Source organism: Zalophus californianus, chromosome 14 (assembly GCF_009762305.2).
Source record: "Zalophus californianus isolate mZalCal1 chromosome 14, mZalCal1.pri.v2, whole genome shotgun sequence".
Classification (NCBI taxonomy): domain Eukaryota; kingdom Metazoa; phylum Chordata; class Mammalia; order Carnivora; family Otariidae; genus Zalophus; species Zalophus californianus.
In genome coordinates, this window is record NC_045608.1 from 43828928 (window position 1) to 43842425 (window position 13498).

Below are 13498 nucleotides of genomic sequence, written 5' to 3' on the forward strand. Positions count from 1 at the left end.
ATAATTTGAACAATAAACTAAGTCTTTAAGTTGCTTAAGTATAAATACTCCAATTTTAATGAGATGTTTTACAAAACACATTTTGTAAACAGAAAGCTACTAAACAAACTGTAAGTGAAAAATAACATTTATTGAATACTACACTGCCCTGTCAAAAAAGGAGTATATTTAAGATACTGACCTGCAGTAATATACTGTGCTGAAGCCATTTCCCCTGAAGCTCTCAAGGCACCTGCATACCTGGGAACATTAAGGCAGAATTAAATAGGATTTAATTCATTCTGAAACTCAAAAGGGAAGAAACTAATTAAAAGAGCTTATGATGACATCTTCAACTGCAACTTTATCAGAGTTGTTCCCATCTTTCTATTTTCTTCTCTTCTGGTCTTATTCCCTTAAGCATGACTAAGAAAAAAAGGGAATTTAGATAAATGAAGCCTATTTTAAATTCTTTCTCCTAACTTATTAAAAAAAAAAGTTCCTGAAAACAGTGTCAAACAAAAAAGTACACTCTTAATGTCCATTATTACAAAGAAAATACGCTTTCAGAAATAAAAAAAAGCCTTAGGTCAAAAACATTAAATCAAAGTCAATACACCTACATTCAGCATTAACTTGCTATGTAACATTAAATAAGGCACTTAATTTTCAAGTCCGTCTGCTACCTATATACTGGAGTGTTTCTATTAAATGACTTCTAAATTCACTTTCAATTTATAATTCTCATTTAATTTACAACAGCACAAAGGACTGGCCATCCAAAGGAAATAAACGATAGTATTCACTCATACAATGTCTTATGACATAGGATCAGAAATTATCACTCAGATAGTATCAAACATTGAGAGGCAGAGGAATTACTGCCTATTCACTTTGATTAATACACCCACTGGAGGGACTAAGATGAAAGAACTGAAATCAACCAAGACTGGCAAGAATGTGGAGCAACGAGACTATCCACACCATCAATAACATGGGTAAACTTCAAAGACCATGCTGAATGAACTAAGCCAAACCAAAAATAAATTACATTCTGTACATTTAACCTCCAGAATGCACAAAACTATTAAGAGATCAGTAGCTGCTTGCAGAGCTGGGTGGTGGAGGCGATGAGGACTGGGAAAAGGTACAAGTACAAAAACATCCTGGGGTGAGGGAAATGTCCTACAGTTTGTAAAATGGGTAACACAGAATTTGCATTTATCAAAACTGATCACACCAAACACAAGATATTTGGTATTTACTATATGTAAATATTTTGATTTCAAAAACAAAAAAACCTCTGCGCTAAGTAGAATGAAAGAGGTCAGAGAAAATATGTTAAATTATATCCAATTAAGAAGTTCTGTTTTTCTTTTTCGTTTCTTTAGATCTTTTAGAAATTGCTATGGCTCAAATTTTTTTTTAATTTTTCAATATACAATTCATAACAATGTCTAAATTACATATGTTCATTTTAAAAAGTGAAAATCATAACAGTTTCCCACTCAGTTTACAACTACCTAAAAGGCATTTCTGAAGTTGAAATAAAGCACTAATAAAGCAAGTGTACCCCAAAAGATCAGTGAAGTATGGAATGACACAACTGCCGCTGTTACTGATTCTCCTTCTAGTTACAGGGTGACATTGCTAAGTAACTATTCCTACATTTATGGCAAAGGCTACACTAATGAATTATCTTTTTTTAATAACTGAGAATGGAAAATCATGAGTGATTTAATACCATACCCCCACAAAAAACTCTCGTTACGCCAACATTTAATTCCTAAGTAAAATAAAACCATCCAATAAACCAAATAACATTAACAACTGAACTTTACAAAGAAAAACTGTTAGAAAGGAGGAATTGACAAGAGTACTGAGATATATAACAGAAATACTGAGAGGTTTTACAGACCACCCCCCAAAAAAGAGTACCTTTTCTAGTCTCTATCAAGTCAATAATATATAAAAATTAAGTAATGATATAGAATGATATAGAAAATCTGAATATAACGAATATAATTCATCAACTTAATGTCTATTAATACCTATCACCTACAAAAAGAGTATGCCTTGACTTTTCTATCATCTGTGAAATATTCACATCAATCATACACCATGCTCAACCCAAACATTCATCAACAGAAAAATGGATAATTATTTGGTAGTACAGTGTACAGTGGTACACTATATAGCATAAACATGTACAACTACACACAAAAATAATGAGCTAGACCCAAATGAACACAATCTAGGTTTCTGTTCATAAAGAGTTCCAAATAGGTAAAATTAATCTATGAGGTTAAAAGTCACACTAGTATTAACAATTTTGAACAGAAAGGTGGAGTAGCGATCAGGAAGGGAGAGTCGTGAGGGGATTTTTAGAAGCTGATAGGGTTCTGTTTGTGTTGGTTACACATACGTGTTCACTCTGGGATAATTCGTTCGCACACTTCTCTGTATGTTAATGGCTGTATCAATAATTAAAAACAAATTTGGGGTCAAAAGGAAGAGATTTTATAGTGTTTAAAAAAAAAATCTGAACAGCCTTATCTAATGAATAGGGAATAGAGGCAAAAACTCAAAACTAAGTACTTTCATTAATACACAAGAACAAATAAATGACCTAAGTGTACAACTTGAGAAAATAAAGCAGCCTAAGGAAAACAAATAAATCAAAAGTAGGATGAATCAGACAATGAAAAGAAGTGACTGAATAAATCTAATAGCTGATTTCTGTGAAAAATAAAATATACAAACCTCTGGCAAGATAATCAAGGGGAAATTTATATATATAAATTTCTATACATATACCAAATAAGAAATGAAAATGGGGGAAAATACAGGTCCAAAATAGAGAACTCTTATGCTAAAATATCTTAAAGACATAAGGACAAATTCATAGGAAAACAAATTTTAAAAACTGACTCTAAAAGGGCACCTGGGTGGCTCAGTCGTTAAGCGTCTGCCTTCAGCTCAGGTCATGATCCCAGGGTCCTGGGATCGAGTCCCACATCGGGCTCCCTGCTCAGCGGGAAGCCTGCTTCTCCCTCTCCCACTCCCCCTGCTTGTGTTCCTGCTCTCGCTATGTCAAATAAATAAAATCTTTAAAAAAAAAAAATAAATAAAAAAAAAATTACTCTAAAAGACACAGAAAATGTACCTTTAAAATGCAAAAAAAAAAAAAAAAAAGAGGGCTGGGTCCCACCAATTTTATAGTTAAGTTCTATCAAGAACAGATCAATCATACAAATTTGAAAATGCAAGTAAAACAGCAACCTAGTAATTGCTAATGAAAAACTATGTGGTTCTTACCAAAAGGTGCCTTGCCAGTTTCCAGTTAGATAAAAATATGGCCATGAGATGCTGTCTTTTGTAAGTAATTCATAGAATTTAAGGGTAATTTTTATTATATACATTTTTCACTTTAAGTTCTAAATTCAGAACTCTTACATTATCATGAGGTTCCACTATTGGGCAGCATCAAGCAAACCAGATTTCACCTGCAGCTCTGGTTCTTGGCCCTCATTGCCTCTTCAGCTAACCCAGTCTACTTTCCTTCTAGCCTTTATAAAATACATCCCACTCTCCAGAACCTGCCAAATAAAAATCCTTAAGTATTTAAGGATGAGCTTCAGCATCACCAGCTGTAAAACACCTTCCATGGAAATTTTCTTTCCTTCCTATTTTATCAGTTAATGCCATTTTTCCAAAGACATACAACCCATCCATGTCCTCTTGTATTAAGTTAGTTTAGTAGAAGGGTTTCCAACCTCTTGTAAAAACTTAGCATTCAAAAAATACTTCATCTGGTTTCAAGAAAACTCAACAGGATGAAATCTCCTCTGCTTATAGAAAACTCGGAGGGCGCCTGAGTGGCTCAGTTGGTTAAGCGACTGCCTTCGGCTCAGGTCATGATCCTGGAGTCCCGGGATCGAGTCCCGCATCGGGGGGTCCCTGCTCAGCAGGGAGTCTGCTTCTCCCTCTGACCCTCTTCCCTCTCGTGCTCTCTCTCTCTCGTTCTCTCTCAAATAAATAAATAAAATCTTAAAAAAAAAAAAAAAAAGAAAACTCAGAGAAATAACTCCAAAACATGAAAGAGTTCTCTTTGGAATAGAAGCTAGAAGGTATCCCAGATGAAAAAAGTACAGAGGAAATCCTGGAATAAAGACAAGTCTGTCCCAAGTAGCTACCTTCTAGGGCAGGGAGCTGCCCAGCAAGCTGCTCATAGATCATCTGCAATTGGAACATAAGGAAGAGAAAGTGGTTGCCTAAGTACACAATCTTCAAACAAATGGAGAGATCAATCCTTACATCTAAAGAGAACAGAGTTAAAATTGAAAGGACCAAATTGGCCGGGGGGGGGGGGGGGGTGGCGGTGGTTAAATAAGAGTACGTCAGAGCCTCGGAGAAATAAAAGCAGGAATCATCCAAAATTAAGAACAGGAGATTAAAGAAAAGGCTGTGATAAATAAGCAGCTGTGAAACAAAGCTAATGCACAAATCAGTGAAATGTAAAACAGAACTGAGGCACTCTCCCGGAACACAGCACATAAAAATAAAAAATTAAAAGTGCAGAGAAAAAAAACATGAAAAATAGATCCAGAAATTCTATTATTCAGAGTATTAGGGAAGTTATATAAAATAGAGAAGCATTTTCTCAAGAAATAACAGTCAAGAATGTCCACAGTTTAGGACAAGAGTCCTTAGAATCAAAGTGCTCATTCAGGACACCTGGGTGGCTCGGTCAGTTAAGCATCTGCCTTCGGTTCAGGTTTCGATCCCAGGGTACTGGGACAGAGCCCCACATTGGGCTCCCTGCTCAGCAGGGAGTCTACTTCTCCTTCTGCCCCTCTCCCCTACTGGTGCGCTCTCTCTCTCTCAAAAAATCTTAAAAAGGAAAAAAATAAAAAAGTGCTCACTCAGCACTAAGATAAATGAAAGAAAACCCCACACTTACCCTGTTGGAAAACTGAAAAACAAAAATAAAAAAAAAAAAATCCTAAAAGTTATTAACAGAAAAGAGTAAGAAATGAAAATGATATTAGATCTCTCATCAGTAACTATGGGCATGTGAAAATAGTGGAGAAATAACTATAAACCTCTGAGGAACATTTCCCATCAAAGCAGTTCTGAAACAGTCCCAAACTTGACAGCCTTTCTCAATTCAATTAAGACTGTAAGTGCCTGGAACACAGGTCCTGTGTCTTGTACACTAATAACTACATCAGCTACAATCTAGGCAACTCTGGAGGTACCTGACAAGTATTCACTTCAGAGAAATTTAGAAAACTTTCAGTTACTCTCAGGTTTCTGCAAAATCCTTTCTCCTCTCTACTGCTCAGTTCTATCAAAGCATTTCCCAAGCCACTAAGGAAAAAAAAAAAAAAAAACATTCATAAAGCTGGCTAAGAATCCAAATTGTAGTTTACAATTCTACCCTACATTAAGAAGTGGCAATGTATATACCAAGACAGCTGTAATAAATTTAGTCAGAATTAAGTTATATATTTTAAGTTACATATTTATACTCACTGAGAAGGGATTCTCATTTATAGACTATTTCATAGGCTATCAAAACATGGATAATTATTCTTTTTTCGTCTGTATAATGGTATAAAAGTTTTACTTCTTTGTAAAACCATTACTCACTAGCACTAGGACAAATCAGTACAAATCAATGTATTTATTTCCAATCTAGGATTAAGAGTCCAGAAATAAATCTTATTACATACATCATATGGTCAAATGAATTTCAATGAGTGTGCTAGGGCAATTCCACAGGGAAAAGAGTAGTCTTCAACAAATGGTACTCAAAAAACCGGATAGCTATTTACAAAAGAAGAGGATGGGATATCAACTCCCCACTATACATAAAAATTAACTGAAGATGGATCAGAATAAAAATGGATCAGAGACCTAAATTTAAGAGCTAAAACTATAGAGCTCTTAAAAAAAATAGGAGTAAATATTTGTGACCTAGGATTAGGCAATGGTTTCATACAAAAGATACACACACAAAACACAAGAGAAAAATTAAACTAATCAAAAAATAAACATTTTTTTTTACAAAACAATGACATCAAGTGAAGACAACTCACAAAATGAAAATATTTATGAATTATCTATCTGAAAAAGGACTTGTATCCAGAATATATAAAGAACACTTATAACTGAATAATAAAAAGAGGAACCATTTAAAACACAGGCAAAGGACTTAAACATTTTTCCAAAGAAGATATACAAGCCCGTAAGCACATGAAAGGATGCTCAACATCACTAGTCATTACGTAAATGCAAACGACAACTACAATGAGAGATCATTTTACCCTTAGGATGACTATAATCAAAGACATACAATAACAATACTGGCGTGGAGGTGGAGAAATTAGAACTCCCTTACATTGGTGGTAAGAACAGAAAATGGTGCCTAGCAGTTTGGCAGCTCCTCAAAATGCTGTTTAACATAGTTACTATGTGGCCAAGCAAGCCACTCATAACCAAAAGAAATGAAAACAACTGGTCTGCACAAAAACTTGTCCTTGAATGTTCACAGTAAAGTTACTTAAAGGAGCTACAAAATGGAAACAAATCAAACGTTTATCAACAGATGAACAGATTAACAAAATGTAGTATGTCCACTAATACTGGAATATTATTCAGACATAAAAAGGAAATAAGTACTGATACATACTACAACATGACTATACCCAGAAAATATTATGCTAAGTAAAAGAAACCAGTCACAAAAAGTCACCCACTGCATGATTCCATTTATATGAAATGTCCAGAATATGGAAATCTCTAAGACAGAAAGTGGATAAATGGTTGCTCACTTCAGCAGCACATATACTAAAATTGGTTGCCTAGAGCTGGAGGTGGGAAAGGTAAAATGAGTGACTGTGAATGTAAGGTTTCTTTCGGAGGGTAAGAAAAGAACCTAAAATTAGACTGTGGTGACGGTTGTACAACCTTTTGAATAAAGACCATTTAACTGAATACTTTAAATGGATGAATTGTACAATAAATGAGTATCTCAGTAAAGCTGCTAAAAAATTATACACACATTTATACACAAAACACTATTCATCCAAATGTGAGCCTCCCTTACCCACCAAAAGGACTCACAACATTTATCTTCTGTCTTACCTTTTAAGGGCATCTTTGAGTTCAGGCACAGAACGAATACATTGAACTGTAGCATTCATGTAACAAGTGTTGCCAAGGTTTGTCAATCCACATGGTAATTCCATCTGATAAGGACAAGGATTAACACATTTTTATAAAATGACATAGCATATATAAAATCATTAAAGTTCACACTTTGAAGTATAATTTACCAACTCTTACCAATTTATTCCAACTTTACCCAAAAGTAACAATGTTTTATACTCCTAACAGAAATGTTCACTTGCATTATGTTGAGAAACATTCTGTGTTTTAATTCCCTTCTCAAAAATAATGTGATCAATCAAATCAGTCTTGCCCCCTGCCTTTGAAAGCTTATCATTAGAATGGGGTAACAAAGTATACATAGAACACTTCAAAAAAAGAAAATACTATAAAAATGCTGGATGGTAAGAAAATGACATTTGACAAGTGTGTGCTGACCAGTTTTCTAAACCAATGTTGCAGTTAAAGATAAATTGTATGTATTTTCAGCAAAGTTTTAAGACTTAACATCCCAGCATTTAAACTACTTATCCTCTATAAGCCTCTTTTCCCATAAAATAATAGCACTGTTAGCACTGCCCGATACTTTTTAAAGACACTGATTTTACACTGACAAGGACTCCTCAAAAGCCAATTTCAAAAATAAAACGTTTTACTTCTAAAAACATACGTATTGGGGAGCCTCAGGTCAGGCTCCACACTCAGCGTGGAGTCTGCTGGAAATTCTCCCTCTCCTTCTGCCCCCTCCCCCAACTCATGCATGCGCTCTCTCTAAATAAATAAAATCTTTAAAATAAACAAAAGCATACACCTTGATATTACCAATCAAATCTTCAAAACACTTACTTTTTTTAAGATTTATTTATTTTAGGGAGAGAGTGTGTGCACTTGAGCGGAAGGAAGGGGCAAAGGGAGAGGGAGAGAATCTCAAGCAGACTCCTCTTAGAGGTGGAGCCCATCACAGGGCTTGATCCCACAACCCTGAGATCATGACCTGAGCCGAAATCGAGTCAGACACTTAACCGACTAAGCTACCCAGGCGCCCCAAATCTTTAAAACATTTAGATGCTACTTTCTGAAAGGCATCTTGGTACCTGTAGCAATCAAATATATAAAACGTGGTATATCTTACCGCAGATGCTAACTGTTCTTCTGTCATGTCTTCTACAAAAACAGTTTTAGCTGAGGGTTCCTCAGGAAGAGCATCTGCTGACCCCATCATTAGTAGAGTCATTCCCTGTTTTAAAAAAAATTTAATTTCATAAAAATGCTCAAAAGTTGAAAATGTTTATGTGTAATGAAAGAAGCCAGACACAGAATAATAAAACATACTGTATGCTTGTATTTGCCAGAAAAGGTAAATCTACAGAGACACAAAGGAGACTGGGGATTGCTAGGGCTAAAGGTGGGAAGAGGGAGTGACTTTAAACAGACACCTATTATTTTCTGGGGTAATGGAAATGTTCTAAAATTAGATTGTGGTGAAGGTTACACAATCTTGTCAATATACTAAAAATCACTAACAGTAAAAAAAAAAAAAAAAAAAAAAAAAGTACTAAAGTAGCTGCTCCAGGCCAGAGGTCACCTGCTTATATGCAAAGGGGCACAAGGAAACTTTTCAGAATGGTGGATATTCTGTATCTTGATTGTATGGTGGTGGTTACGTGACTGTATTAAACTAACCAAATTCAAACTGTACACGAAAAATAGGTGAGTTTTAATCCATATAAATTATACTTCAATGAAGCTAGGGGAAAAATAAATACTGTCACAAAGACAGTTGAGAATGTTATAATATTGGAGGGGAGGGCATTCTCGAAATGATCATTAACATTTAGTGGAATCACTTCTTCCCATAACAAACAAAATGCAGATAGCATTCTTTCTGTGAATGTCTATTGTATAACTGTAACAATTACTTACAAATGAATAGAATTATTTTGAGAGCACCCAACCCTCCATTATTGGAAAACATCACACCAAACACATAAATTAGCTCAAAATATCCAATTTTATAATTCTACATTACTAACCTAAGGGAATATTCATATTCAACACATATGTAACATTCCATACAACAGAAAAACAATGAAGATACTGTCCCCTAAATCACATAATCCTGAAATGTTAACAATAACTTACTCTGGAAGACATAAACATGATCTGTGTAGAAGACAAAGAAAAGTAGGGAGATTTAAAAAAAAAAAAAAAAAAGAGCCAGAAGTGGAAGTTTAAAAAGAAAAAAGAGAAGATAAAAATTTCCAGATGAGGATTAAAATTAGAAAATAAGGTCAAGGCGCCCAGCTGGCTTAGTAGAGCATGGACTCTTGATCTCAAAATTTTAAGTCTGAGCCCCATGTTTGGGTGTAGAGATTATTTAAAAATAAAAATCTTTAAAAAAAAATTTTTTAGAAGAAAATAAGGATAACAAACTCAGTCCTGAGAGCACCTATGCTGAAATCCAATAACCTTTATTCTATCACCTGTTATTTTTACTTAAACTTTCTGTGAGATAATAGCAAAGGAATACTAAACCATCACTAAAGAATCTTTTTCCAAAGACTACTCTCTCAGAAAAACCAAATATTTAAACAATGTACTAGCAAATAGTCTGTTAGAAATATGATAGAAAAGAAAATCAGTAAATATCTAAGAATAAACGTAACAAAATATGTAATACTTTAATAAGAAAACTATAAAGTTTTACTTAGGAATATAAAAAACACCTAAATAATACATTGAAAAGTCATGAACAATTTCTAGACAGGAAAAATTACTGTAAAGATGTGATTCCAAATTAATAAATTTAATTCTTTTTTGAAACTTTACAAAATGATTCATTCATGTACCAAGTTTACACCCATAATAACAGCTAAGAAATTTCTAAAAAAGAATAAAGACTAAAATAATGCCATTTAAGGTAAGAAAATAGATTATACAATGAAGAATGTTGAGAAAAACTGGATAATTTAGAAAAAAATATCAGTTCTCCACCCCACTGTTGCTTTTCAGCACCCAAAATGAATTACAAATTAAAGACTTAAAAAATAAAACAAAGGGCGCCTGGGTGACTCAATGGGTTAAGCATCCGACTCTTGGTTTCAGCTCAGGTCATGATCTCATGGGTGGGGAGATCAAGCCCCACAACAATGGGCTCCACACTCAGCCAGGAGTCTGCTTGTAGATTCTCTCCTTCTGCCCCTCCCCCAACTTGCACACATGAGCTCACGCTCTCTCTAAAATAAAGTCCTTTAAAATAAATAAGTAAAACATATAATTACCAAAACATGTAAGTGAATAAAAAAAAAGAATCTTGCTTTGCTGGAATATTTTCTAAAATTGACATAAAAGATGAATGGACTAATGTTACCACATATACCTTGAAAACGTCTGCAAAACATTACCAGTCAAATTTAAAAGGAAAAAATGGAAAAAAGGTTACACTATATAGAAGCACGTAAAAAAAAAAAAAATCAGTAATGCGAACACAATAGAAAACTGGACAAAAGATATAAACAGTAAACAAAAAGGCTTAAAATAAAGCTTCTACCATAAGAAGCTAGAAAAAGTATACATTAAAACCAAAGTAAAAGGAAATAAAGCAAAGAGGTGAAATCAGTAAAATAATAAATGAACAAGCAAAAGTTGATTCTTTGCGAGGGGGGTAAATCAATGAAATTGACAAACCTCTGGGTAGATAATGAAGAAAGTGAGAGAGAAACCACAATTTGCCAATTCCAGGGGGAAAAAAAGGAGAGAAAACACCACTAGAGACTCCAGAATTAAAGGATAATAAGAGTGCATTATGCCAATCAAGTTGACAAGACTGTAATTAAATGGACAATCCTTAAAGGATGCTAATTACCAAAACAGATGTCAAAGAAAATGTAACATCTGAATAGTCTTACATTTATTAAATACACTAAATTCCTAAATGAAAAGTCTTCCCACAAAGAAAGCTCCAAGCCTCACTGGAGAATTCTATGAACCATTTAAAGAAAATCTCTTTCAGAAAAGAGGAGAGGTGGGGGATATCTCCCTAACCCATTTTATATGGCCAGGATTACACTGATAGCAAAAGCAGACAAAGACAAGTCAAGAAGACTATAAGCCAGTAATTCTCACAAATAGAAATACAAAAATCCCTTACAAAATACCACCAAATAGAATCCAGCAATATATAAAAAGGAAAATACATAATGACTAAGTGGGGTTTATCCCAAGAATGAAAAGTTGGTTTATTATTCAAAAGAGTCAATGTATTTCACATTAACAGATTAAAGGATAAAAAATGATCTTTGCAATAGATATGGAAAAAGTATTTGAAAAATTCAACTCCCATTCATGAATAAAAATTCTCAACAAACTACAAATAGAGCACTTCTTCAAACTAATGGTGAACATCTATAAAACAACTCCAACCAAATCTAGAGACTTTTCTCCTAAGATCAGGAAAAATCCTACTGTGAACCAATTCTACTCAATATTGTGCTGAACATCCTAACCAGTGAAATAAAGCAAGGAAAAAGAAAAATAAAAGGCATGGAGACTGAAAAAGAAAAAAAAAATTTTTTCATATTTGCAACATGATTGTATCCTATCTACGTTATCCTAAACAAATATGTAAAAATCAGCAAAATCACAGGATACAAGATCAATATACAATAATTAATTCTACTTCTATATGTTAGCAATGAACAATTAGAAAACGACATTTAAAAAACACCATTTGTGATAGCACCAAATACCATGAAATACTTAATGACATTTTTAAAAAAACGTGTACGATCCTGTATTGAAAATAAAAGGGGTGCCTGGGTTGCTCAGTCGATTAAGCATCCAACTCTTGGTTTCAGCTCAGGTCATGATCTCATGGGTCGTGAAATCAAACCCCTTGGGCTCCATGCTCAGCAGGGAGTCTGCTTTAAAATTCTTTCCCTTTGCCCCTCCCCTGACGCGCACAGTGCGCACACGTTCTCTCTCTCTCAAATAAATAAATCTTGAAGAGAAAAGGGAGAAAGGGGAAAGGCAAAGGAAATTAAAGAAAACAGGGCCCCTAGGTGGTTCAGTCAATTAAATATCTGCCTTTGGCTCAGGTCATGATCCCAGGGTCCTGGGATCAAGCCCTGAATCAGGATCCCTGCTTGGCAGGGAGTCTGCTTCTCCCTCCCCCTCCGCCCCCCATTCATGTACACACTCTCTCTCAAATAAATAAAACCTTCAAAAAAAAAGAAAAAAAATATAGAACACTGCTGTGAGAAATTTTTTTTAGAAGACTCAATATTAAGATGTCCCAATTTGGGGGTCCAGGATGGCTGAGTTAGGTGTCCAACTCTTGATTTTGGCTCAGGTCATAATCTCAGGGTTGTGAAATCAAGCCCCCCATCAGGCTCCATGCTGGGCGTGGAGCCTGCTTAAGATTCTCTCTCGCTCTCCTGCTGCTATTGTCACTGCCCCTCCCCCCACTCATGCACACAGGCTCTCTCTCAAAATTAAAAAATGTTTAAAAATTTTTTAAAAAGACATCCCAATTTGATATATAGTATCAATGTAATTCCAATCAAAATCCCAGCGGACTCTTGTAGAAAATAAGCTGAGTCTAAAACGTACAAAGGACATGCAAAGATCTTAGAATAGCCAATAGTTTTGAAAAAGAGGAACAATCAGACTCCTACTACTTGATTTCAAATCTTGAATAATCAAGACAGTGGGAGTGGGTATCGATGTAAAGGTACATATACAAATCAAGAGAAGAACAGAATCCAGAAACAAACTTACATGTGCTCATACAACTGACCACTCATATGAAAAAAAAATACACCTCCACCATTACTTAACAAAAAACACAAGTCTGCTCAAAACAGATAATATACCTAAGTATAACTAAAACTTGTAAAAGTTTTAGAAAACAGAAGTCTCACACACCACACCCACCCACACACACACAAACACCCACACAACACACACACCACCCACCACACCCACCCACACCACCCCCCCACACCACCCCCCTACACACACACACCCACAACACACCCCACACACACACACCACACACACAACACACCCCACACACACCCCCACACAATACCCACCACACAAACACACCCACCACACCCCCACACAACACCCACCCAAACACCCACACACCCCCCACACCCAAACACCCACACCCACACACCCCAACCCACACCCCCACAAACACCACACACACACACCCCCACACCACACACGCCACACCACACACACACAACTCACACCACACACAACACACACCCACACGCAGCACACCCACACGCAACACAAATAAAAGGGACCAAAATTCTACAATGGGCAAAACTAC

The 13498-nt window shown here is 35.3% G+C and overlaps 1 protein-coding gene across 2 annotated transcripts in view; it reads right to left on the reverse strand.

Annotated features, from left to right (window-relative positions):
* USP14 (ubiquitin specific peptidase 14) overlaps nt 1-13498 on the reverse strand; it is a 47947-nt gene that overhangs the window by 21628 nt on the left and 12821 nt on the right. The window contains exons 4-6 of one of the 2 annotated variants that reach the window (XM_027575285.1): nt 8288-8392; nt 7132-7235; nt 182-240 (exon numbers count right to left, since the gene is read on the reverse strand). In XM_027575285.1, the coding sequence (XP_027431086.1) occupies nt 182-240; nt 7132-7235; nt 8288-8392 (268 nt within the window). The remainder of the gene's footprint in view (nt 1-181; nt 241-7131; nt 7236-8287; nt 8393-13498) is intronic. The other variant, XM_027575286.1, reaches the window with a different exon arrangement.